The sequence below is a fragment of the Pongo pygmaeus genome, chromosome 19 (genome assembly GCF_028885625.2).
Source record: "Pongo pygmaeus isolate AG05252 chromosome 19, NHGRI_mPonPyg2-v2.0_pri, whole genome shotgun sequence".
Taxonomy (NCBI): domain Eukaryota; kingdom Metazoa; phylum Chordata; class Mammalia; order Primates; family Hominidae; genus Pongo; species Pongo pygmaeus.
Window position 1 is genome coordinate 69,889,589 of NC_072392.2, and position 27,868 is coordinate 69,917,456.

At 49.2% G+C, this 27,868-nt stretch overlaps 1 protein-coding gene across 1 annotated transcript; it reads left to right on the top strand.

Moving 5' to 3' along the window:
• The first annotated feature begins 17,932 nt into the window (after window positions 1-17,932).
• GIP (gastric inhibitory polypeptide) lies at window positions 17,933-27,813 on the top strand. The gene is made up of 6 exons (XM_054459999.1): window positions 17,933-18,012; window positions 19,274-19,380; window positions 22,247-22,417; window positions 25,201-25,293; window positions 26,033-26,134; window positions 27,646-27,813. The coding sequence occupies exons 2-6, from the start codon at window positions 19,295-19,297 to the stop codon at window positions 27,653-27,655; spliced, it is 462 nt and encodes a 153-aa protein (XP_054315974.1). The 5' UTR covers window positions 17,933-18,012; window positions 19,274-19,294; the 3' UTR covers window positions 27,656-27,813.
• The last annotated feature ends 55 nt before the right edge of the window (window positions 27,814-27,868 follow it).

Here is a 27,868-nt window from a genome sequence, read left to right on the forward strand (position 1 = left end):
CAAACTAATCTGCAGTCTGCTGGGCACAGTGGCTCACGCCTGTAATCCCAACACTTTGGGAGGCCGAGGTGGGCAGATCACCTGAGATCAGGAGTTTGAGACCTGTCTGGCCAACATGGCAAAAACCCCTCTCTACGAAATATACAAAAATTAGCCTGGTGTGGCTGGGCGCGGTGGCTCACGCCTGTAATCCCAGCACTTTGGGAGGCCGAGGCGGGCGGATCACAAGGTCAGGAGATCGAGACCATCTTGGCTAACACGGTGAAACCCAGTCTCTACTAAAAATACAAAAAATTAGCCGGGCGCGGTGGCGGGCGCCTGTAATCCCAGCTGAGGCAGGAGAATGGCATGAACCCGAGAGGCAGAGCTTGCAGTGAGCTGAGATAGCGCCACTGCAGTCCGGCCTGGGCGAAAGAGCAAGACTAAAAAAAAAAAAAATTAGCCTGGTGTGGTGGCAGGCGCCTATAATCCCAGCTACTCAGGAGGCTGAGGCAGGAGACTCACTTGAACCCAGGAGGTGGAGGTTGCAATGAGCTGAGATGGTGCCACTGCACTCCAGCCTAGGCAACAAAGGGAGACTTCTCAAAAAAAAAGAAAATGCAAACAAATCTACAGTGACAGACAGAAGATCAGTGGTAAGGAGTGGGGAGAATAATAGAACACAGCAAATGTAACAGGGCTTAAGGATACTTTCAGAGGTAGTAGATATGTTCACCATCTTTTTAAAAACCTTTTTTATTTTGGGACAGGGTCTGGCTTCATCGCTCAGGCTGGAGTGGAGTGGCACTAAGCAGCTAACTACAGTCTCAACCTTCTGGGTTCAAGCAATCCTCCCACCTCAGCCTCCCAACTAGCTGAGACCACAGGTACCCGACACCATGTCCAGCTAATTATTCAAAGAATTGTTATTAGGCCATGTGCGGTGGCTCATGCCTCTAATCCCAGCACTTTGGGAGGCCAAGACAGGTGGATCACCTGAGGTCAAGAGTTCGAGACCAGCCTGGCCAACATGGTGAAACCCCATTTCTACAAAAAATACAAAAATTAGCCAGGCATGGTGACAGGCGCCTGCAGTCCAAGCTACTTGGGAGGCTGAGGCACGAGAATTGCTTGAACCTGGGAGGAGGAGGATGCAGTGAGCTGAGATCATGCCACTGTTCTCCACCCTGGGTGGCAGATCAAAACTGAGTCTAAAAAAAAATTGTTTTTAAATAATATTAATTAATATATTACTATATAAAATACATATTTTATGTGCAATATAATTAATATAATATTGTATTTTGTATAACATCATTATATTGCATGCATGCATATATGCAATATAATGCATATATGCATGTATGCAATATAATGATGTTACATAAAATATAATATAAATAAATTAATTAATTAAAAAGTTGGGGAGGCAGAGGCAGGAGAATCATTTGAAGTCAGGAATTGGAGAGCAGCCTGGGCAACATAGGGAGACTCAGTCTCTACAAAAAAATTAAAAAGTTAACCAGGAGTGACAGCGAGTACCCATGGACCCAGCTACTTGGGAGGTTGAGGTGGGAGGATCACTTCAGCCTGGGAGTTTGAGGCTGCAGTGAGCTATGATCATGGCACTGCACTCCAGCCTGGGTGAGAGAGGGAGAGACCTTGTCTCAATAAATAAATAAATAAATATCCAAATACCATGGAGGGAATGGTGAGTTGGAAAATGACCATTTTCTTTCTTTCTTTTTTTTTTTTTTTTTTTTTGAGACGGAGTTTCACTCTTGTTGCCCAGGCTGGAGTGCAATGACATCATCTCAGCTCACCACAACCTTCCTTTCATGGGTTCAAGTGATTCTCCTGTCTCAACCCCCGAGTAGCTGAGATTACAGGCATGCACCACCATGCCTGGCTAATTTTGTGTTTTTAGTAGAGATGGGGTTTCTCCATGTTGGTCAGGATGGTCTTGAACTCCCGACCTCAGGTGATCCGCCTGCCTCGGCCTCCCAAAGTGCTGGGATTACAGGTGTGAGCCACCACACCTGGCCCAGAAAAAGACCATTTTCAAGCATTGTAGTAAAAATGGATTCAAGGAACAGTCATCAATGGCTGCTAAATCTTGTGAGGAGGTCTGATGAGGGACAGGTAAATGTCTCCTTATAAACTGCTTATTCATTATAAGGTGAAAAATAGTAACTATACAGTGGGGAAATCAAGCAAAGCCTTGACTGGGTGATCAAGCTTATCATTACTCAGGGGCAGATAGACATCTTATTCCTCCAGGTATGATAGTCTGAAAAAAATACACTTTCATTTTTCTGGTATTCTGGCCTAAATGCCTAACTTGAATCTAATCAGAAGGAAACATTAGAAAGACCCAATTGAGAAACATTCTATAAAATAATGGATATGCACTCTTCAAAATTACAGTATCATGAAAGACATTCTCATTGCAGAAATGAGGAAATAAAAAGAAACAAAGAAGAAGGAAGGGAGGGAGGGAGGGAGCCAGGCACCGTGGCTCATGCCTGTAATCCCAGCACTTTGGGAGGCCAAGACAAGTGGATCACCTGAAGTCAGGAGTTTGCGACCAGCCTAGCCAACATGGTGAAACCCCGTCTCTACTAAAAATACAAAAATTAGCTGGGCGTGATGGCAGGCGCCTGTAATCCCAGCTACTTGAGAGGCTGAGGCAGGAGAACCCCGGAGGCATAGGTTTCAGTCAGCCAAGATTGCACCACTGCACTCCAGACTGGGCGACAAGAGCTAGACTCCATCTCAATCAATCAATCAACCAATAAAATAAAACAAAATAAAGTGAAAGCAATTAAGAAAGTAAAAAAAATAAAAAAGGCCAGTCGCAGTCACTCACGCCTCTAATCCCAGCACTTTGGGAGGCCAAGGCGGGCGGTTCACTGGAGATCGGGAGTTCCAGACCAGCCTGGCCAACGTGGGGAAACCTGTCTCTACTAAAAGTACAAAAACTAGCCAGGCATTTTGGCAGATGCCTGTAATCCCAGCTACTCAGGAGGGTGAGGCAGGAGAATCACTTGAGCCCAGGAGGCGGAGGTTGCAGTGAGCCAAGGTTGCACCACTGCTCTCCAACTTGGGCAACAGAGTGATACTCCGTCTCTCTCTCTCTCTCTTTTTTTTTTTTTTTTTTTGAGACAGAGTCTTGCTCCGTCTCCCAGGCTAGAGTTCAGTGGCACGATCTCGGCTCACTGCAGCCTCCACCTCTGGGGTTCACACGATTCTCCTCCCTCAGCCTCCTCAGTAGCTGGGATTACAGGTGTCCGCCACCGTGCCTGGCTAATTTTGTTTTGTTTGTATTTTTAGTGGAGACAGGGTTTCACCATCTTGGCCAGGCTGGTTTTGAACTCCTGACCTCGTGATCCACCTGCCTTGGCCTCCCAAAGTGCTGGGATTACAGGTGTGAGCCACCATATCCGGCCGATACTCCCTCTCAAAAAATAAATAAATAAGGCCAGGTGCAGTGGCTCACGCCTGTAATCCCAGCACTTCAGGAAGCCGAGGCAGTTGGATCATGAGGTCAGGAGCCCGAGACCAGCCTGGCCAACATGGTGAAACCCCATCTCTACTAAAAATACAAAAAAAAACTAGCCAGCGCTGTAGCGCGTGCCTGTAATCCCAGATACCTGGGAGGCTGAGGCAGGAGAATCCCTTGAACCCAGGAGGCAGAGGTTGCAGTGAGTGGAGATCGTGCCATTGCACTCTAGCCTAGGCGACGGAGCAAGACTCCGTCTCAAAAAAATTAATTAATTAATTAAAAATAAATAAATAAATAAAATAATGGCTACTCCATAGGCAGAACAGCCCCGAGGGCTGATGGTTGGCTATTTTTATGGCTAGTTCTTGATAATATGCTAAACAAGGAGTAGATTATTCATGAGTTTTCCAGGAAAGGGGGAGGTAAGTCCTGGAGTAAGGTCCCTCCCCTTTTTAGGAGACCATATAGGGTAACTTTTTTTTTTCTTTTTGAGACAGAGTCTTGCTCTGTCATCCAGGTTGGAGTATAGTGGCATGATCTTGGCTCACTGCAACTTCCACCTCTCGGGTTCAAGGGATTCTCCTGCCTCAGCCTCCGAAGTAGCTGGGACTACAGGCACATGCCACCATGCCCAGTTAATTTTTGTATTTTGATAGAGATGGGGTTTCACCATGTTGGCCAGGCTGGTCTAGAACACCTGACCTCAAGTGATCCACCTGCCTCGGCCTCCCAAAGTGCTGGGATTACAGGCATGAGCCACCGCATCTGGTCCATATACGGTAACTTCCTGGTGTTGCCATGGCATTTGCAAACTGTCTTGACACTGGTGGGAGTGACTTTTAGCATGCTAATGCCTTATAATTAGAGTATAATGAGCAGTGAGGAAGAGCAGAAGTCACTTTCATCTCCAATTTGGTTTTGGAGGATTTTAGCTGGCTTCTTTACTGCAGCCTATTTTATCAGCAACATCTTTATGACCTGTGTTTTTTGCTGACCTCCTATCTCATCCTGTGACTTAAAATCCCTAACCATCTGGGAATGCAGCCCAGTACGTCTCAGTCTTATTTTACCCAGCTCCTGTTCAAGATGGAGTCCCTCTTGTTCCAACGCTTCTGACATATTTCTCCCCTACCTTTTACAAGAGAACGCTTAATTTTTTTTTTCTTTGAGACAGAGTTTCGCTCTTGTCAGCCAGCTGGAGTGGAATGGCACAATCTCAGGTCACTGCAACCTCCGCCTCCCAGGTTCAAGTGATTCTCCTGCTTCAGCCTCCCGAGCAGCTGGGATCACAGGCATGCACCACCACGCCCAGATAATTTTTTGTATTTTTAGTAGAGACGGGGTTTCACCATGTTGGCCAGGCTGGTCTCGAACTCCTGACCTCAAGTGATCTGCCCACCTTGGTCTCCCAAAATACTTGCATTACAGGTGTGAGCCACTGCACCCGGCTACATCAGGGATTTTTTTTTTTTTTTTTTTGAGACAGAGTCTTGCTCTGTTGTCCAGGCTGGACTGCAGTGGCATGATTTCAGCTCACTGCAATCTCTGCCTCCTGGGTTCAAGCGATTCTGCTGCTTCAGCTTCCTGAGTAGCTGGGATTACAGGCATGTGCCACTACACCTGGCTAATTTTGTTATTTTAGTAGAGATGGGGTTTCACCATATTGGCCAGGCTGTTCTTGAACTCCTGACCTCAGGTGATCCACCCACCTCAACCTCCCAAAGTGCTAGGATTACAAATGTGAGCCACTACACCTGGCCTACATCAGGATTTTTAAAAGCTCCCTGAATGATTCTTTTTTTTTTTTTTTGAGACAGAGTCTTGCTCTTTTGGCCAGGCTGGAGTGCAGAGGCACAATCTCAGCTCACTGCAAGCTCTGCTTCCCGGGTTCATACCATTCTCCTGCCTCAGCCTCCCGAGTAGCTGGGACTACAGGCACCCGCCACCACGCCTGGCTAATTTTTTGTATTTTTAGTAGAGACGGGGTTTCACAGTGTTAGCCAGGATGGTCTCGATCTTCTGACCTCATGATCTGTCCGCCTCGGCCTCCCAAAGTGCTGGGATTACAGGCGTGAGCCGCCGCGCCCGGCCTAAAGCTCCCTGGATGATTCTAACACGCAGCCACTGTTTTACTGGGTTGTCTCTATGGCCAAGCCAGACTGGGGACAAAGATCAAATCCAGACTCTCTGACCCCATTCCAAAGCCAAGATAGCTTGGTTCACGGGCCTAGATAAACAGGGATTACCTTCATCACATCCTACAGACTCAGGTGATCCACCCGCCTTGGCCTTCCAAAGTACTGGGATTACAGGCATGAGCCACCATGCCCGGCCAGAACTCTTAATTCTAAGGGTTGTAGAGGGACAAAGATCCATCTTCTGTAACTTCTTTAGGCTGAATAGGGGTGATGATATTCCTGCCTAACTTTTAGGGTCTCTTGTATTCTGGGTAGAGAGGAGCTCAGTCAGAAAGCATCGATATGTCAAGGGCCATTCATAACCCTTGAGTTCTGACAAAATGTGATATCTGGAAGATTAATAAGTGTTCAATTTAAGAAAACATTCAATAAGCTTATCTTGCATTCTTACACAAAGAGTACAACAGCAATATATTCCACAATAGTAAAGCAAAATAAGCAAAATTATCCCAAGTAAACTAAATGAGAAGGCTTTCTATGAACTGGGCAACTATTGAGCCAACCTAATATGGGACTGCTGGCTAATTCCGATATGTGCCCAGAATTAGAATGTTGATCCAGATTTTTATACTATCCATCCCTCTTGTTTCTTCTGAGCAGCAGCCAGAGATTACTGGTTGGTTAACAGGAATAAGCAGGGTTAGATTAAATTGCAGGAAAAAAAAAACAAAAACTTAAAAACAACTGATAAGACTAGAATCTAATAACAGGTATACATTAGTTTTTGAAACATAGTATTTCCCTCTCTCCAGGCCTCATTTTTACTAAAGACAAATCATAATAGGATTGAATTGCTTTATTACACTTGGCCTCATTATGTGTATAAAGTGCAGCAAGAGGGCCGGGTGTGGTGGCTCACACTTGTAATCCCAGCATTTTGGGAGGCCGAGGCGGGCGGATCACCTGAGGTCAGGAGTTTGAGACCAGCCTGACCAACATGGAGAAATCCCGTCTCTACTAAAAATACAAAATTAGCCGGGCATGGTGGCTCATGCCTGTAATCCCAGCTACTCAGGAGGCTGAGGCAGGAGAATCAGAGGCAGAGGGTGAGCCAAGATCACGCCATTGTGCTCCAGCCTGGGCAACAACAGCGAAACTCTGTCTCAAAAAAAATAAATAAATAAATAAACAAAAATAAAGTGCAGCAAGAATAATTATTTTTTACATAGGCATTTTATTTTATTTTATTTTGATGGAGTTTTACTCTGTCACCCAGGCTGGAGTGAAATGGCATGATCCTGGCTTACTGCAAACTCTGTCTCCTGGGTTCAAGCTATTCTCCTGCCTTAGCCTACTGGGATTACAGGTGTGCACCACCACGTCTGGCTAATTTTTATATTTTGAGTACAGACAGGGTTTCACCATGTTGGCAAGGCTGGCCTTGAACTCATGGGCTCAAGTGATCTACCTGCCTTGGCCTCCCAAAGTGCTGGGATTACAGGTGTGAGCCACTGCTCCTGGGCTACATAGCCTTTTTTTTTTTTTTTTTTTGGCTTTGATGGAACTTTGCTCCATAAAAGGAAACTTAGGTAAGACTTTTTTAAAGCTGAGCCCAGCCATGGGTTTGTACCCTTAAATACCTACCTAAGTTGGGCAAATTCCTCTCTTCTTGAGGTCCCAAGATAACTTAGGGCTCCTGGGCCTGTCAGAAAGTGACCTTCTTTACTTACCACAGGTGAGAAACCCTGCACAGGGACTGTAGACAAGGTATGAGGCCAATTCTTCCAAGGGGCTTTTATTGGCTCTATAAGTCAAGTTTTTTTTTGTTGTTGTTGTTATTGTTTTTGTTTTGAGATGGAGTCTCATTCTGTCACCCAGGCTGGAGGGCAGTGGCGTGATCTTGGCTCACTGCAACCTCCGCCTCCCAGGTTCAAGCAATTCTCCTGCCTCAGCCTCCTGAGTAGCTGGGATTACAGGCATGCACCACCATGTCCAGCTAATTTTTGTATTTTTAGTAGAGACAGGGTTTCACCATGTTGGCCAGCCTGGTCTTGAACCCTTGGACTCAAGTGATCCACCTGCCTCAGCCTCCCAAAGTGCTGGGATTACAGGCGTAAGCCACCACACCTAGACCATTAGTCAAGTTTTATTCCTTAAAGGAAAACATGCCATTCCAGTCAATACCTCGGTAAAATAACCAGTTTCTCCAGTTGTGTCCTGTTGCAAAAGAAAACATTTTTATAGCACTTATGCAAATAACTATATTGCCATAAGTTAAGAATATGCTCAAGTAGTTTCCAAATTCTGGAGAAATCAGGTAGAGAGAAACAAATGTGCTCCAAATTTTGTTCACAGAAATATAGTTTACTTAATTGTTGAAAGCTGTAAATAGCTCAAAAGAACAGTTTTTGTGGCTCCAAAGTCAGCCAGTTGGTGCTGCAGTCTATTTCCTGTGGGTTGGGGGTCTCCTCAGTATCATATCTTCATAGTCACCAGGATGATGTTACTGGAAAGGGGTCCCTGATCTAGACCCCAAGAGAGGGTTCTTGGATTTGCAAAAGAAAGAATTGGAGGCAAATCCATAGAGTAAAGTGAAAGCAAGTTTATTAAGAAAGTGAATGAATAAAAGAAGGGCTACTCCATAGGCAGAAAAGTCTTTTTTTTTTTCTCAGCCCCCAAGTAGCTGGAACTACAGGTGTGTGCCACCGTGCCCAGCTAATTTTTTTTGTATTTTTTTTAGAGATGGGTTTTGCTATGCTGCCCAGGCTCCTCTGTAACTCCTGAGCTCAAGCAACCCGCCTGCCTCAGCCTCTGAAAGTGCTGGGATTACAGGCATAAGCAACAATACCTGGCCATGGTTTTTGTTTTCTTCTTTTTTTTTTTGAAATGGAGTCTCGCTCTGTCGCCTGGGCTGGAGTGCAGTGGCAGGATCTCGGCTCACTGCAAACTCCACCTCCCGGGTTCACGCCATTCTCCTGCCTCAGCCTCCTGAGTAGCTGGGACTACAGGCGCCCGCCACCACGCCTGGCTAATTTTTTGTATTTTTAGTAGAGATGGGGTTTCACCGTGTTAGGCAGGATGGTCTTGATCTCCTGACCTCGTGATCCGCCCACCTCGGCCTCCCAAAGTCCTGGAATTACAGGCATGAGCCACCACGCCCAGCTGGTTTTTGTTTTTTTCTTTGTTTTGAGACAGGGTCTCACTGTGTCGCCTACGCTGGAGCACAGTGGCATGCACTGCAGAGTCAACGTCCTGGGTTCAAGCAATCCTCTTACCTCAGCCTTGCAAGTAGCTGGGACCACAGGCATGTGACACACACACACACACACACACACACACACAATGTTTTTAATTAGCAGAGCATGGTGGTGTACACTTGTAGTCTCAGCTCCTTGGAAGGTTGGGGCACGGGCATCACTTGAGCCCAGGAGATGAGCTATGATTATGCCACTTCACTCCAGCCTGGGGGACAGATTAAGACCCTGTCTCTAAAACAAAACAAAACAAACTAATAAAACAGCTAAAGTTGATGATGATGAAAAGAAATGCTCAATGAATTGAGCATCTTCTATAATAATAACAATGTTGGGCTGGGCGCAGTGGCTAACGCCTGTAATCCCAGCACTTTATGAGGCCAAGGAGGGCAGATCACCTGAGGTCGGGAGTTCAAGACCAGCCTAACTAACATGGAGAAACCCCATTTCTACTAAAAATACAAAATTGGCTGGGTGTGGTGGCTCATGCCTGTAACTCCAGCAACTCGGGAGGCTGAGGCAGCAGAATTGCTTGAACCCGGGAAGCGGAGGTTGCGGTGAGCCGAGATTGTGCCATTGCACTCCAGCCTGGGCAACAAGAGCAATACTCCGTCTCAAAAAATAAAAAAATAACAATGTTGGCCAACATATTTTAGGGCTGATTATGTATATGGTAGCCAGTCTCCAAACTGGCCCCCAGTGGTCTTCACCTCTTGGTATTCACAGTGTGTGTAATGTCTCTTACATTGCACCAGGATTGGTCTGTGTGACCAACAGCATATAGCTGAAGTGATGTTATGTCACTTCCAGAGTAAAGTTTTAAAACCTAACTGCGGGCTGGGCGCAGTGGCTCATGCCTATAATCCCAGCACTTTGAGAGGCCAAGGCGTGTGGATCATCTGAGCTCAGGAGTTCAAGACCAGCCTGGGTAACATGGCAACACCGTGTCTCTACCAAAAACACAAAAAATTAGCTGGGCGTGGTGACAGGCACCTGTAGTCCCAGCTACTTGGGAGGCTGAGGTGGGAGGATCACTTGAGCCTGGGAGGCAGAGGTTGCAAGTGAACTGGGATGGTGCCACTGCACTCCTGCCTGGGTGACAGAGTGAGACCCTGTTGCAAAACCAACCAAACAAACAAACAAAAAACAAAACATCTAATTGTGGTTTTCATCTTAGGTGCATGCCCTCACTCTGGGGAAAGAAGTGACAAGCCCTATGGAGAGGTCCACATAGTGACGAACTGAAGCCTTCAGCCAACAGTCATGGGAATGAGCTTGGAAGGTGATCCTATAGCCCCAGACAAGTTTTCTAAGACTCAGTTTAGCCAACAGTTTGACTCCAACCTCATGAGAGACCTTGAGTCAGAACCACCGAACTAAGCTGCTCTCAAATTCCTGAGTCTCAGAAACTGTGTGAGATAATAAATGTTTGTTTTAAGCTGCTAAGATTTGGAGTAATTTGTTAGGCAGCAGAAGATAACTAATGCATCAAGATACAATGTAACATAATGCATCTTCTAAGTATACATGTGTCTCAAATCAATCCTTCCGGGTAGAAACTATTCCATTTCCTATTTTACAGAAAGGCAAACTGAAGTGCCCCCTGGAGCAAGTTGCTATAAATTATCCTACTAGTAAGCATAAGTGCATAAGTAGGTCTATCTCCAAAGCCCTTGCTGCTAATATGGACTTTCATAACCTTCCATCATGCCCCAGGTGCTGGGATGTCAGCCTGGCTTTCTTTTCTTTTTCTTTCTTTCTTTCTTTTTTTTTTTTTTTCTTTTGAGACAGAGTTTTGCTCTTGTTGTCCAGGCTGGAGGCTGGAGAGTTAAGCGATTCTCCAGCCTCAGCCTCCCAAGTAGCTGGAATTACAAGCACCCGCCACCACGCCCAGCTAATTTTTGTATTTTTAGTAGAGATGGGGTTTTACCATGTTGGCCAGGCTGGTCTCGAACTCCTGACCTCAGGTGATCCACCCGCCTCAGCCTCCCAAAATGCTGGGATTACAGGCATAAGCCAGTGCACCTGGCCTCAGCCTGGCTTTCTTTCTTTTTTTTTTTTTTGAGACAGAGTCTCTCTCTGTCGCCAGGCTGGAGTGCAACTGCGCGATCTCAGCTCACTGAAACCTCCGCCTCCCGGGTTCAAGCGATTATCCTGCCTCAGCCTCCCGAGTAGCTGGGACTACAGGCACACTCCAACACACCCAACTAATTTTTTTGTATTTTTAGCGGAGACGGGGTTTCACCATGTTGGCCAGGATGGTCTCGATCTCCTGACCACGTGATCCGCCCACCTTGGCCTCCCAAAGTGCCAGGATTACAGGCCTGAGCCACCGCACCAGGCCCAGCCTGGTTTTCTTAATTCACTGTATTTAATTTTCTCCATAGCCCAAGCACAGTGGCTCACACCTCTAGTCTCAGCACTTTGGGAAGCCAAGGCAGGAGGATTACTTGAGCCCGGGAATTCAAAACCAGCCTGGGGCAACATAGCAAGACCTGAACTTAAAAAATAAAATGACCGGGCATGGTGGCTCACGCCTGTAATTCCAGCACTTTGGGAGGCTGAGGCCGGTGGATCAGAAGGTCAAGAGATCGAGACCATCCTGAACAACATGCTGAAACCCTGTCTCTACTAAAAATACAAAAATTACCTGGGCATGGTGGCACTTACCTGTAGTCTAGCTGCTCAGGAGGCTGAGGCAGGAGAATCTCTTGAACCCAGGAGCGGAGGTTGCGGTGAGCCGAGATCGTGCCACTGCACCCCAGCCTGGTGACAGAGGGAGACTCTGTCTCAAAAAAATAATAATAACAAAATAAAATAAAATTAGCCAGGCATGGTGGTGCATGCCTGTAATCCCAACTACTCAGGAGTTGGAGGAGGTCAGGCTACAGTGAGCTGTGATTTTTTATTTATTTTTTATTTTTTGAGATGGAGTTTTGCTCTTGTCCCCCAGGCTGGAGGGCAATGGCACAATCTAGGCTCACTGCAACCTCCACCTCCTGGGTTCAGGCGATTCTCCTGTCTCAGCCTCCTGAGTAGCTGGGATTACAGGTGTGTGCCACCACACCCAGCTAATTTTTGTAATTTTAGTAGAAATGGGGTTTCACCATGTTGGCCAGGCTGGTCTCGAACTCCTGACCTCAAGTGATCCTCCCACCTTGGCCTCCCAAAGTGCTAGAATTACAGGTGTGAGCCACCGTGCCTGGCCAGTGAGCTGTGATTGTACCACTGCACTCCAGCCTGGGTGACAGAGTGAGAAGACCCTAAATCAAAAATAAAAATCAATAATTTAAAAAATAATGATGATTTTCAGCATAGAGTGATGCAGGGGAGATCGTTGCGGAGAATACTGCCAGCCAACACTAGCAGGATACCTTCAAGTTAACAGTAAGGTAGGCTGGGAAGGTTTTGTTCTTATGTCCAGTTTAGAAATGGGCAAGTGAGTTAAGCCTCAGAGTGGTTAAGAGCTTTGCCCAAAGCCAAACATAACCTTGGTAGTGGGGACAGGTGGAGCTGGGACTTGAACTCCAGTCTAATCCTCTCTCTCTGCCCCACCAAGCTGCTCCTTAATCTAATTGAGGAGGTATATGTTTTCCGAAGTTGCAGAAACCCCACCCACACACCCACCCATCGCAGGACTCGGATACCAGGGGCAGGAGGGGGCTTAAGGGTGGGGGAGATTCCACTGGGGACTCTGGAAACTGCTCCATCCTTCATGCCCCCACACAAGGAAAAGGAAGAGAAAAACCCTCCCTTCTCACCACTGTCTTCCTTTCTCTGGGATGTGCCCCTAGCAGAAAAACAGAGGAGCTCAGGAATTCTGCTCTTTCAGAGAGGCCCAGCCCTTTTCTTTTTCTTTTTTTCTTTTCTTTTCTTTTTTTTTTTAGACAGAGTCTCGTTCTGTTGCCCAGGCTGGAGTGAAGTGGTGTGATCTCGGCTCATCACAACCTCCACCTCCCGGGTTCAAGTGATTCTCCTGCCTCAGCCTCCCAAGTAGCTGGGACTACAGGTGTGCACCACCATGCCCAGCTAATTTTTTGAATTTTTACTAGAGACAGGGTTTCACTATGTTGGCCAGGCTGGTCTCAAACTCCTGACCTCATGATCTGGCCGCCTCAGCCTCCCAAAGTGCTGGGATTACAGGCGTGAGCCATCGTGCCTGGCCCCCTTTGGCCTTTTATCCTAAATACACAATCAATTTTTTCCTTCCAGCAGGACTCCTTGGAAGTGAGGACCTTGTAGCCATCTTCTCCCATTCCAACTCTTCACTGCAGCCCTCCTCCCACGGATTAGGCAGCAACTACTAAGAGCTTGAGCTCTTTTCCCGACAAACAAAAGCCTTTGAAAACAGCAAAAGGGATTGGGGTTAGAACTGGGAGAGGACTTCCAAACTGCTTCAAACTGCTTGTAGCAGATGGCCAGAAAAGGCTATAGATAGCATATTCTTTTTTTTTTTTTTTTTTGAGACAGACTTTCACTCTGTCATCCAGGCTGGAGGGCAGTGGTGTGATCTCAGCTCACTGCAACCTCCTCTGCCCCCTGGGTTCAAGTGATTCTCCTGTCTCAGCCTCCCAAGCAGCTAGGATTACAGGCGCCTGCCACCATACCTAGCTAATTTTTGTATTTTTAGTGGAGACAGGATTTCACCATGTTGGCTGGGCTGGTCTCAAATTCATGACCTCAAGTGATCCGTTGGCCCAGGCCTCCCAAAGTGCTGGGATTACAGGCGGGAACCACTGTGCCCGGCCATATATTCTTCTTGAAGACCCCTCTGGAAAGTATCTATCAGGACCTAAGGGAAATGCTGTCGGCAAAAATGTTTGGGAGCATGACTGTGTGTGTGATGTGACTGTGGGGAAAAGCTGGAGATAGTCCCTCTAAGCATCAGGATAGACCAGAGGACTTGGCAAAGCTGTTGGGCATCAAGTCACCTCTTGTTTCCTCCTCTGCCTAAGAAGAAATCTGTTGACTGGTGAGAGGGAAGCCAGAGAGAGAAGTCGGCTTTCTCAGTCAGCTGTGAGTTTGAAGACTAAGTGAACTTCAAAAGCAGGGTCCACGGCAGGGAGGCAGCAGCCAGCCCTCTGAGTCACTCTGACCTGGCTGCAGAGCTGGGCCAGAATGTCTGCGCCAGCGAGGGGGATGGGGATGGTGGTGGGGGTGGCGGTGAGTCACCAGTGGGGACTGGAAGAGCAAGCAAACCCCAGATGCTCTTCTGCTGTTACAGTTCTCATTCCTGAGGGCCCAATCAGAACCCAGGAAGGGCTGGGAAATGGGACCCGGGGCTCTCTTGTGATGGTACTGTCCATCACCCCTTCTCTGAATCTCACTCCACTGATTACCTAACTCCTGTAACACCTCAGAAACCCCCCGACCCAACCCAACACACTCTTTCTTTTTTTTGGCGGGGGACAGAGTCTTGCTCTGTCGCCCAGGCTGGAGTGCAGTGGAGTGATCTCAGCTCACTGCAACTTCTGCCTCCTGGGTTCAAGTGATTCTTCTGCTTCAGCCTCCCAAGTAGTGGGGACTAACGGCACATATTGGCCGGGCTGGTCTCAAACTCCTGACCTCGTGATCTGCCCTCCTCGGCCTCCCAAAGTGCTGGGATTACAGGCATGAGCCACTGCGCCCGGCCCCCACACACTCTTTCTACCTGTGTGGGTGTTGGGCTAGTTGGGGTGTCCTCCTGACCCCCATCCCCTGTGTCCTCTATGACCCCTCACATGCTAGCAATTCTCCATAGTGAAATAGGAAGAGGGAGGCTCTGCTAATTGCAGAGCCTCCTCCTCCCCACCCCCAACCCCAAACCTGCACAGAACTCTGCACACCAGGGCGCTTCTCCTTATGGTGTGGACAGGCTGGCTTAACTGCCAGCTGGATTTATTGAATGATTTTGATCAAGTCCAGCAGGCTCTTCCAATCCTCAGAAACTTCCCGGGGTCATCTTTTCAATTTCCTGCCTTCCAATATGCCTTTTGGGGGAGCTGTGGAACCCCCTAGGAGTTTGGCTTCATCTCTGATCTCCCCGGCCCTCCTCGCATGTTCTGCTGCTTCTGGGGAGTGTGGAACTTGCAGACTTGAGCAGGGGCTCTGGGCTTGGGGGCCCTCCCCACATTCCCTGTTCCTGTCTGCCCTGCTCTTCCTTGCCTACAGGGTCCAGGACATATTCTCTCGGGTCCGTCCACTGCAGGGCATGAGGGCCAAAGATCAAAGAGAAATGGGGATGAGGCTGCAGAGAAGGGGGTGGGGTGGGGACTTAAAATACACTTGCTTGGCCAGTCGCGGTGGCTCACACCTGTAATCCCAGCACTTTGTGAGGCTGAAGCGGGCGGATCACTTGAAATCAGGAGCTCAAGACCAGCCTGCCAACATGGTGAAACCCCATCTCTACTAAAAATACAAAAATTAGTCAGGCATGGTGGTTCTCGCCTGTAATCCCAGCTACTCAGGAGGCTGAGGCGGGAGAATTGTTTGAACCGGGAGGTGGAGGTTGCAGTGAGCTGAGATCATGTCACTGCACTCCAGCTTGGGAGACAGAGTGAGACTCCGTCTCTAAATTAATAAATAAAATAAAGTACATTGGCCTTCAGAGCAGCCCACCCCCAGAACAAATCCACAGAGTACAACGCAGGGGCTCATGGCTGCTAGAGACCATCACAGAGCCTTCCTTGACTCCAATTTGGCCCCAGACTCAGGGTTCCCAGGGAATGTTGTCCACTTCTCTTGGATACCGTTGCCTCCAGGCAGGAGGCAGGTTTGAACACAAGCCCTTCTGAGCTCATTAACCGTGTTGCTCAGCAGAAAACAAGATCACAAGCAGCCCTCACATCTCCCTTGGAGGTCAAATCTGAATCCATGTCTAATCTCTGCCCATTGGTAGCTGGGAGATGGAATTTGGAGAGCTTGCTAAGGGAGGAGTTTTTCTAGATGGTGGAGAATGGGTGGGTATGCAGAGGAGGTTTCCAGGAGGCAGAGGTAAGTGACCCTCCTAGTCCAGGTACCTCTCATCCCACACGCACACTTAATTTCATCCTGGATCTGCTCCTAGGCTAGGGTGTTCACCTGGAAAGGAAGGTGGCCTTTATTAGGACCTGGAGCTAATAGGCAGAGCATAAGCTTGGCTGTTTATGGTCCCAAGTACCCATGGCGGCGGCAAAGGAGGAGCCTGGAAAGAAGGCCTTGGAGGTCTGCCAAAAATGCAATCTGTGCCCTGCCCCTTCTAGACTGAGAGCCCCTGTGGACAGAGCCATGTGCTAAGTACTTGGAGAAAGGCAAAGGGAGTATCCCAAGGAGTCTCCAGTCTGAGGGGGAGACACAGCCCTTAGCCTCAGAAAGCCTCAGTGTGCTGGGGGGACATCACCTCCAGCTCTCTTCCTCCTCTCAGAGAGCCCCCAGGCAGATCAGGGACAGAAAGCCCCTGCCTTGGAGTGGCTCCTGTATAATAGAAAGGCACAGCATAACTCCAGGGTTTTCACTCTGATAGAAAAGACAGGATGACACACTTCTCTTGTACAGGACAGTAGGACTTATGAGGAGAGGGCCTCCTAAATCTCTACAGATAAAGTTGTAACTACCCCACCCTCCTGTGAGCCCCTGAGGTACAAACATGTCTGTTTTTCCCGCTTTATCCTGCCCCTGAGCAGGAAGACAGCTTGAATGTATGTTCTCAGTTTATCCAGCTGTCCCTAGGAAACCCCCATCCTTCATGTTCCCTCAACATTCTTGAGCCCTTGGGACACCTCTCTAGATAATGTGATGGGAGCATTGCCACATCACCAAAGCCATGGGCCACTGTCCAGAGCTGAGATTCAGATGACTGTGGACCTACTCTCTCCCACCCAGAAGTAGTTTGTTGCCTTGTGGGAGTGTCCCCCTGCCAGTTAGTGCCACCTTACCCCAAGTCTGTCTGTCCTCACTACAAGTACCCTATTTTTTTTTTTTTTTTTTTTTTTGAGACAAAGTCTTGCTTTGTCACCCAGGCTGGAGTGCAGTGGCACGATCTTGGCTCACTACAACCTCTGCCTCCAGGTCCAGGTTCAAACGATTCTTCTGCCTCAGCCTCCCGAGTAGCTGGGACTACAGGCACGTGCCACCATGCCTGGCTAATTTTTGTTTGTTTTTTGTTTGTTTGTTTGTTTTGAGACGGAGTCTCGCTCTGTCGTCCAGGCTGGAGGGCAGTGGCGCCATCTCGGCTCACTGCAACCTCCGCCTCCCGGGTTCATGCCATTCTCCTGCCTCAGCCTCCCGAGTAGCTGGGACTACAGGCGCCCGCCAACATGCCTGGCTAATTTTTTGTGTTTTTAGTACAGACGGGGTTTCACTGTGTTAGCCAGGATGGTCTCGATCTCCTGACCTCGTGATCCACCCGCCTCGGCCTCCCAAAGTGCTGGGATTACAGGTGTGAGTCACTGCGCCCAGCCCCCTTTCTTTTTTCTTTTTTCTTTTTTTTTTTTGACAGAGTCTCTCTTTGTTGCCCATGCTGGAGTGCAGTGAACTCGATCTTGGCTCACTGCAACTTCTGCCTCCCAGGTTCAAGTGCTTCTCTTGCCTCAGCCTCCCGAGTAGCTGGGATTACAGCCGTGCACGACCATGCCCGGCTAATTTTTGTGTTTTTAGTAGAGACGGGGTTTCACCATGTTGGCCAGGCTGGTCTTGAACCCCTGACCTCAGGTGATCCGCCCATCTCGTCCTCCCAAGCGCTGGGATTACAGGCGTGATTCATCGCGCCTGGCCTACAAGCACCCCTTCTAACTGAGGGCAACTGTAAAGGAAGTAGGGCTTAGAAGAATAGTAGTGGGCCCTGTGCCCAGAAGGGAGGAGGAGGAAGAAAAAAGGGGGTACTTAGGGTACCCTACCCACAGGCAGGCCCCAGACAGCAGCTGGAGATAGCCAAATGTTAATCACCAATTAGCACAGTTCAGGTGGAAAGGGCAACTCTATTATGTGTAAAATGGACTTAATGTGGCAGGAGCTGTGGGCTTAATTTCTTGAGATAAGATGCTTTTAGGCTAATCAGCAGGTCTATGCCTAATATAAAGGAGCTGGGGCATGATTTCTTCAGCAGGCTCAGAAGGTCCAGAAGGCAGGGGAAGGAGACCCCTATCTGTCCTTCTTCGGGAAGAGCTGGAAAGGAAGTCTGGTAAGAGAAGTGGAGACAGGGATGGATGAGATGACCCGAGAGCAGGTGGATCTTGGCAACCCTGAGATGCTCAGCAGCCCTGGCATCTTAGTTTTCTCTTCCTCTATATGAGATGTGAGAAGATAGGTGCGGTGCCTCATGCCTGTAATCCCAATACTTTGGGAGCCGAGGTAGGAGGATCATTTGAGCACAGGAGTTCAAGACCAGCCTGGGCAATGGAGGGAAACTCGATCTCTACACATAATTTAAAAAATTTGCTGGGCATAGTGGTACATGCCTGCGGTCCTAGGTACTCGGGAGGGTGAAGTGAAAGGTTTGCCTGAGCCCAGGAGGTCGAGGCTGCAGTAAGCCACGATTGTGTCACTGCACTCCAACCCGGGTAACAGAGCGAAACCCTGTCTCAAAAAAAGAGAAAGAGAAATGAGAAGGTAGTGCTGATGTTTCCTTTATTTATTTATTTATTTAGAGATGGAGTCTCGCTCTGTCACCCAGGCTAGAGTGCACTGGCACGATCTCGGCTCACTGCAACCTCTTCCTCCCAGGTTCAAGTGATTCTTGTGCCTCAGCCTCCTGAATAGCTGGGATCACAGGCGCGCACCACCACACCTGGCTAATCTTTGTCTTTTATGTAGAGACAGGATTTCACCATATTGGCCAGGCTGGTCTCAAACTACTGACCTCAAGTGATCCGCCCACCTGGGCCTCCCAAAGTGCTGGCATTGCAGGCATGAGCCACTGCACCCAGCCTGGTCCATCTTTTGGTCAGGTTCTATGTCCCTTCTAGTCACTAACTCCAGTGCACAGCACCCCTCACCTTCCCCCATGGTGTTGCCCCAGGCTTTTAGAAAAGGTCCAAACTGGCCAGGCGCAATGGCCCACGCCTGTTATCCCAGCACTTTGGGAGGCCCAGGCGGGCGGATCACAAGGTCAGGAGTTCGAGACCAGCCTGGCCAATATGGTGAAACCCTGTCTGTACTAAAAATACAAAAATTAGCCGGGCGTGGTGGCACATGTCTGTAGTCCAGGCTACTCGAGAGGCTGAGGCAGAAGAATGGCTTGAACCTAGGAGGTAGAGGTGGCAGTGAGCCAAGATTGCGCCACTGCACTCCCGCCTGGACGACAGAGCGAGACTCCATCTCAAAAAAAAAAAAAAAAAAAAAAGGAAAAGAAGAGGTCCAAACCTCAGGGCTTCGCCCCTCTCCAGCTTTCAGAGCCCCTACTGGTTGCTCTCTCAGCATGTCCTGGCTTTTTTCTGTCTTAGCTCAGGAAACAACCTTGGAAGATGGTGGCCATGAAGACCTTTGCTCCGCTGCTGCTGTCCCTGTTCCTGGCAGTGGGACTAGGAGAGAAGAAAGAGGGTCACTCCAGGTAGGAGTGGTGAGAGGAAAGGGATGGGGCAGAGGACAGGTTAGGGGATGACAGGTTCTGGATTTGTTTCTAGGGGGAGATGAGAAAGGGAAGGAATCCAGGCTAAGAGGTAGGAAGCTCCAGGGAAATACCTGTCGGCAGCATGAGTGCAAAGTGAGCACTGAGCCAGAGAGGATTTATTGTGTGCTGCTGTTACAGTGGGAGAGACTATGGTTAGATCTCTGGAGGGACTTCCTGGTGGTTAATTGTCCGAAGATGACAGAATCTCCCTTCCCAATAAATGCTTTATTCATTTATGCATGTTTCCTTCTTTCTTTTCTTTTTTTCTTTTTTATTTTTTTGAGACAGGATCTTGCCCTGTCGCCCAGGCTGGAGTGCAGTGGCGTGATCGCAGCTCACTGCAGCCTCTGCCTGCCAGGCTCAAGCATCCTCCCACCTCAGCCTCCCGAGCAGCTAGGACCACAGGCGCGCACCACCACGCTCGGCTAATTTTTGAATTTTTTGTAGAGATGAGGTTTTGCCATATTACCCAGGCTTATGAATGCATTCTTTTTTTTCTATTCTTTTCTTTTTCTTTTTTTTTTTTTTTTTTTGGGATGGAGTCTCCCTCTGTCACCCAGGCTGGAGTGTGGTGGCACAATCTCGGCTCACTGCAACCTCTGCCTCCTGGGTTCGAGCAATTTTCCCTGCCTCAGCTTACCGAGTAGCTGGGATTACAGGTGCCCACCACCATGCCCAGCTAATTTTTGTACTTTTAGTAGAGATGGGGTTTCACTATGTTGGCCAGGCTGGTCTCGAACTCCTGACCTTAGATGATCCATCCACCTTGGCATCCCAAAGTGCTAGGATTGAAGGCGTGTAATCCCTGTGCCTGGCCCTTTTTTTTTTTTGAGCTGGAGTCTCACTCTGTCGCCCAGGCTGGAGTGCAGTGGTGCAGTCTTGGCTCACTGCAACCTTTACCTCTCAGGTTCAAGCAATTCTCCTGCCTCAGCCTGGGATTACAGGTGCCTACCACCACGCCCAGCTAAATTTTTTGTATTTTTAGTAGAGACGGGGTTTTGCCATGTTGGCCAGGCTGGTCTTGAACTCCTGTCCTCAAATGATCCACTTGCCTCGGCTTCCCAAAGTGCTGGGATTACAGGTGTGAGCCACCATGCCCGGCCATTATGCATGCTTTCAATCAAATTTTAGAGAGGGCCTCCTCTGTACCAGGCACAAGGGATGTATGTGAACATCGGTCCATAAACGCCCCTGCCTTCATGAAGCACACAGACCCAAGGGGTAAATAGACCAAGAACCATATAGGCATGTTGTAAATCATCATGAGTACTGTATGGAAAAGCAGAGAATATGACCAGCGAATATAGCAGGGGGCTCTGACCGTGTTTTCAGGAACAAGAAATAACTTGTTTGAGTAGAGTTAGGGCTTTCTCAGGTGCAAGGACAAACCATATGCCCACGTAAATTTGGCATAGGTAATTTGTAAATTTGAGGCACAGATGTCAGAACACATACAAGGAAACAGTATCGTGTAGATGTTTCTTTCTTTTTTTTTTTTTTGAAATATAGTCTCACTATGTCGTCCAGGCTGGAGTGCACTGGCGCGATCTTGGCTCACTGCAACCTCCGCCTTCCGGGTTCAAGCAATTCTCTGCCTTAGCCTCCCAAGCAGCTGGGATTACAGGCACCCACCACCACGCCCAGCTAACTTTTGTATTTTTAGTAGAGATGGGGTTTCACCATCTTGGCCATGCTGGTCTTGAACTCCTGACCTCGTGATCTACCTGCTTGGACCTCCCAAAGTGCTAGGATTACAGGCGTGAGCCACTGTGCCTGGCCTGTATCATGTAGATGTTAAGAACATAGATCTGAGCCCAGATGGCCTGGAGTAAATCCCGGATCTGTTACCTATACGGAGTGGCAGATAATAAGATAATAATAAGGTAATCTCTGCACCTTGGTTTCTCCATTCACAAAATGGGGATATAAATAGAACCTACCTCATAGGATGTTGTGAGGATGAAATTATTTCATGGACTCAAGGGCTTACACAGTGCTTCTCAGAGCTTTCGTATGAGTTGACTATTGTTATGGAATGTGAACCAAGGAATTGAATCAGGAAGGGCCAGGGCAGGAAGAATAAAGGAGGGAATTGTGTGACTCAGTCTTTTCAGATGAGGCGACCCCGATCCCTTTTTTTTTTTTTTGAGATGGAGTCTCGCTTTGTCACCTAGGCTGGAATGCAGTGGCACGATCTCTGCTCACTGCAAGCAGTGCCTCCCGGGTTCATGCCATTCTCCTGCCTCAGCCTCTCAAGTAGCTGGGACTACAGGTGCCCGCCACCACGCCTGGCTAATTTTTTTGTATTTTTAGTAGAGACGGGGTTTCACCATGTTAGCCAGGATGGTCTCGATCTCCTGACCCTGTGATCTGCCCACCTCGGCCTCCCAAAGTGCTGGGATTACAGGCGTGAGCCACCACGCCCGGCCAATGCCTGGCTAATTTTTGTATTTTTAGTAGAGACAGGATTTCTCCATATTGGTCAGGCTGGTCTCAATCCCGACCTCAGGTGATCCGCCTGCCTTGGCCTCCCAAAGTGCTGGGATTACAGGCATGAGCCACCGCGCCTGGCCCCCTGATCTCTTTTTGCCCAGAATCCAGAGCCACACACACTGAGGCTGCAGGAAGTGGGCCCTGGAGCTGAGGATAAAGCCTGGGGTGGGGTGGGGAAGTGGATCCACAGGGAGTCTCCATAAAAACGGACTGGTTTGTTTTCAAGTGTCTGCCTTCTCTTAGTGACAGTCATTTACCCTAGCATTGTGATTCTCCCCCCATCTCTGCCCCTTCTCTGCACCCTTGTTTCCAGCCCTCTCCCCTCCCTGCCTGTTGGATCTCATGCTAAGGTGAGCAGCCCTCAACCTCGAGGCCCCAGGTACGCGGAAGGGACTTTCATCAGTGACTACAGTATTGCCATGGACAAGATTCACCAACAAGACTTTGTGAACTGGCTGCTGGCCCAAAAGGGGAAGAAGAATGAGTGAGTCGTTGCTTACACTCCTCCTGTTCCCTGTGCCGGGCTCTGCCTTCCTACCTTCAGAGGAGGCCACTGGCTGTGGCCACACAGGCCACGTGATGCACAACCCCAGGTGGCACCTTTCTTTTTCTTTTTTTTTTTGAGACGGAGTCTCACTCTGTCGCCCAGGCTGGAGTGCAGTGGCGGGATATCGGCTCACTGCAAGCTCCGCCTCCCGGGTTCACGCCATTCTCCTGCCTCAGCCTCCTGAGTAGCTTGGGACTACAGGCGACTGCCACCACGCCCGGCTAATTTTTATTTTTTTATTTTTAGTAGATACGAGGTTTCACTGTGATAGCCAGGATGGTCTCGATCTGACCTTGTGATCCGCCCGCCTTGGCCTCCCAAGTGCTGGGATTACAGGCGTGAGCCACCGTGCCCGGCCTCTCTCTCTTTTTTTCTTTTTTTTTGAGACAGAGTTTTGCTCTTGTTGCCCAGGCTGGAGTGCAATGGCGCGATCTTGGCTCACTGCAACCTCCACCTCCTGGATTCAAGCGATTCCCCTGCCTCAGCCTCCCGAGTAGCTAGGATTACAGGCATGCGCCACCACGCCCGGCTAATTTTGTATTTTTTTTTTCTTTTGAGATGAAGTCTAGTTCTCTTGCCCAGGCTGGAGTGCAGTGGCTCGATCTTGGCTCACTGCAACTTCCGCCTCCTGGGTTCAAGCGATTCTTCTACCTCAGCCTCCTGAGTAGCTGGGACTACAGGCATGCGCCACCATACCTGGCTAATTTTTTTTTTTTTTTTTGTATTTTCAGTAGAGACGGGGTTTCACCATGTTGACCAGTCTGGTTCTCGAACTCCTGACCTCGTGATCCGCCCACCTCAGCCTCCCAAAGTGCTGGGATTACAGGCATGAGCCACCGCGCCCGGCCTAATTTTGTATTTTTAGTAGAGACGGGGTTCCATGTTGGTCAGGCTGGTCTCAAACTCCTGACCTCAGGTGATCCACCTGCCTTGGCCTCCCAAAGTGCTGAGATTACAGGTGTGAGCCACCACACCCAGCCTGGGTGGCACCTTTCACCAGGCAAGGATGGGGAGTCAGACATGGTAGCTCTGGCCAGGACCCTGACTTGGGCACCAGTCTAGGCTAGGGGTAGGGACCAGGGCTATTCCCTAATCCTTTACTAGTTTTTTTTTTTTCCCCTTCTTTTTTTTTTTTGAGACGGAGTCTTGCCTTGTCACCCAGGCTGGAGTGCAGTGGCACGATCTTGGCTCACTGCAAGCTCCGCTTCCCGGGTTCATGTCATTCTCCTGCCTCAGCCTCCTGAGTAGCTGGGACTACAGGTGCCCGCCACCACGCACGGCTAATTTTTTGCATTTTCTTAGTAGAGACGGGGTTTCACCGTGTTGGCCAGGATGGTCTCGATCTCCTGACCTCGTGATCCGCCCTCCTTGGCCTCCCAAAGTGCTGGGATTACAGGCGTGAGCCACCGTGCCCAGCCTCCCTTCTTTTTTTGAGACAGGATCTCTCTCTGTCACCCAGGCTGGAGGGCAGTGGCACCATCATGGCTCACTGCAGCCTTGACCTCCTGGGCTCAAGCAATCCTCCCACCTCAGCCTCCCGAGTAGCTGTGACTACAGCCTCACACCACCATGCCCGGCTAATTTTTAAAATTATTTGTAGAGACAGAGTCTTACTGTGTTGCCCAGCCTAGTCTCAAACTCCTGGGCTTAAGTGATCCACTCGCCTTGGCCTCCCAAAGTGCTGGGATTACAAGTGTGAGCCACTGTGTTGGCCCTAATCCTTTACTTCGAAGGGGAGGAGTCAGAAGATGTATGGGAGCTCAGAAAGGATCCCCAGGGGTCTGAGGATGAAGCAAGGGAGAGAGGGGCTCCTTCTAATGACTGCTTGCTTGGCGGTGGCCACTTTAGACTGTGAAAACAGGATTGGCTAGCGCCAGGCCCAGAAGCTCACACCTGTAATCCTAGCACTTTGGGAGGCCAAGGCAGGCAGATCACAAGGTCAGGAGATTGAGGCCCTCCTGGCCAACATGGTGAAACCCTGTCTCTACTAAAAATACAAAGATTAGCTGGGTATGGTGGCGCGTGTCTGTAATTCCAGCTACTCCGGAGGCTGAGGCATGAGAATTGCTTGAACCCTGGAGGCGGACATTGCAGTGAGCTGAGATTGCACCACTGCACCCCAGCCTGGCAACAGAGCGAGACTCCGTCTCAAAAAAGAAAAGGAAAGAAAATAGGGTTGGCTGTGCATGGTGGCTCACGCCTGTAATCCCAGCACTTTGGGAGGCTGAGGTAGGTAGATTGTTTGAGCTCATGAGTTCGTTCGAGACCAGCCTGGGCAACATGGCAAACAAAAAGTACAAAAATTAGCTGGGTGTGGTGATGCCTGCCTGTAGTTTCAGCTACTCGGGAGGCTGAGATGGGAAGATGGCTTGAGCCTGGGAGGCAGAGGTTGCAGTGAGCCGAGATGGTGCTCCTGCACTCCAGCCTGGGCAATACAGCCAGACCCTGTCTCTCACACACACACCAAAAAAAATGAAGAGAAGATTAACTGTCCTCGTCCTTCTCCCTGCTTTATGCCAAGTCTCTTTCCCCACCCTCTCTGGTCAGCATGGTAGATTCTGAAAAGCTGTTCACTGGTGGAGGCAGCTGAAGACCACCGTTAGGTGGGGTTGAGTGGAAAAAGGTACCCTCTGCTTTTGGGGTTCAGGTATTAAAAGATTCAAGTGTCCCTAGACTGGAATCTCCGCAGCTTCCCCACTCTCTAATCTTTATCTTCCCAGCTGGAAACACAACATCACCCAGAGGGAGGCTCGGGCACTGGAGCTGGCCAGTCAAGCTAATAGGAAGGAGGAGGAGGCAGTGGAGCCACAGAGGTGAGTCAGGGAGCAGAGGGAAGGGAGGGAGCCGAGCCTCCTGCCCAGCCCCCACCTCTTTGTTCCCTCTCCCTGACCCCAGAGCAGAGCAAGGACCTGCGATAAGCATCCTCTTCCTCTCAGAGTTCAAAGAGGGGTCTTCATTGAGCAAACTCCTGGAGGTCAGCCCAAGCTTAAGGAAGAAGCCTTGGAGGAACGGGAGGGGTCCTAGGAGGTGTTTCAGGGACAGGGTTTCTAAGATTGATGACTTCATGCACAGCACAGTCACTGAGTCAGGAGAAGGGCAGGAAAGAAGAGACCTCAGGTCCTGGCCTCACCACCTCTCCCTGCCAAACCTTGGGAAGGCTGTTTGTGAAAGAGCGGGGGATCTTCCCAGGCCCACTCCCCTGAAATCAGTTATCCCCTCTCTGAATGGCACAGATCATTTCAAAGAGTGAATGTGCCCAGAGTACTCTCTGCATTCTGAAACACTGGCAGAGGTGGATGGGCGGAACATCTCACACCAGAATTCTGTTTGACTCTCCCTGTATGAAGAGTCCATATTCCCCAGGCAGGCAGCGCTGGGTGGGGCTGGCAGAAAGGAGGCTCCAGATCTCAGAGCTGAGCCAACGGAGAGGCAGCTGTGTCGGCTCCCTCCCCCCATCCGCGGCTGCCCCTCAATGGTGTCCCCAGCCCTGTGTTTACCCTCTCTGGGCGAGGCTCCGGCTAAAATAGTTAGCCAGAGGCTGTTCCGTTGCAGCTCCCCAGCCAAGAACCCCAGCGATGAAGATTTGCTGCGGGACTTGCTGATTCAAGAGCTGTTGGCCTGCTTGGTGGATCAGACAAACCTCTGCAGGCTCAGGTAGGGGAGTGTGGTGTTGTACAGCGGTTCTAACTTGAGCTTGGGCATCAGACATGAATTCAGATCTTTGCCCCTCCACATGCTGGCTGATTACATAGCCTTTCTGAACCTCAGTGTTTTCATTAAAATCAGAGGTATAGAATCATTTCACGGGATTGTTGTGAGCTTTAAGTAAGAGAATGCAAGTGGAAAAATACAAAGAAAAAAAACAAAAGGAAAAAAAAGACAATTCAAGTGGAGACCTGAGGGCCATCTTTGAGGAATAATAAGAGCTCTGCAAGGTTAGCAGCTCTGATTACTATTTGTTCTTCTTCCTCACTCTTCCAGGCGAGGTGATGCTCTCCCCTGCCTATCCCTACCTGCCTATCCCTACCCACCAAGAGCCCATCCTGTGCCCTGCCTGTCCCTACACACCGAGCTGAGCCCATCCTGTGCCCTGCCAATCCCCAATCCTACCCACCGAGCTGAGCCCAATCTCGTTCTCAGCTTTCCCTCTGTACCCTTGGGCCATGGCACCTTCCTGGTGATGGGAAACTACACAGTTAGAGGCATGTTTTCTTTCTCTGTGGCCACTGCTGGCTTCAACGGTCTCTTGAATCCACCTCATCAGCTAGAAAATTCTTCAGTCCATTCCTTATGTTCCAGAATCGAGGGACTAAATATTATGAAAAGACCTGTCCACCTAAAGGGTGAGACAGGACCCTCATGATGCAGACACGGAGGCATGGAAACCAAAACACCTCATACGTTGATGCTGAGCAGCTAGGGAGGGATTGAGGGAGCAAATCTGGGACAGGAACCTCAGGAGGGGAAGAAGGGACAGGAGTGTGAGCAGATCCATGGAGAAGAGGGTGTAAGAAAATCTCCGTAAGAAGGTGGATAACAGTCTCTGTACTTTTGTGAATTATTTTGATTACTTATCATTAAAATGGTGATTTGATGGGGCAAAGGTTGGAGCATTGCTTGAGGCTAGGAGTTCAAGACTGCAGTGATCTATGATCACATCTGTAAACAGTCACTGCACTCCAGCTTGGGCACCACAGTGAGACTGTCTCTTAAAAAACTGGTAAAATGAGGCCAGGCACGGTGGCTCATGCCTGTAATCCCAGCACTTTGGGAGGCCGAGGAGGGTGGATCACGAGGTCAGGAGATCGAGACCATCCGGGCTAACACAGTGAAACCCCGTCTCTACTAAAAATACAAAAAATTAGCCGGGCGTGGTGGCAGGCGCCTGTAGTCCCAGCTACTCGGGAGGCTGAGGCAGGAGAATGGCATGAACCCGGGAGGTGGAGCTTGCAGTGAGCCAAGATCGCGCACACTGCACTCCAGCCTAGGCGATAGAGCGAGACTCCATCTCAAAAAAAAAAAAAAGTAAATTGATAAAAATTAAAATATTTAAAAAGGTGATTTGAAGGTAGGAGGGGTTCAACATTGGTTGGGTCCCAGGATAAATGTGCTTGGCCAACTCCAAGTCCATAACAACCTTACTGTCCTTTCCCCACTCTCTCCAGGTCTCGGTGACTCTGACCACACCCAGTTCAGAACTGGATTCTGCCCTTCACTTAGCGCCTGCCTCAGCCCCACTCCAGAATAGCCAAGAGAACCCAAACCAATAAAGTTTATGCTGAGATAAGTCGAGCCCATTGTGAAAATTTATTAAAATGACTACTGAGCACTAACAGGGCATGTTTGTCTTTGTGTATCTCTGTGTATGGGCACCACCCAATGGAAAGG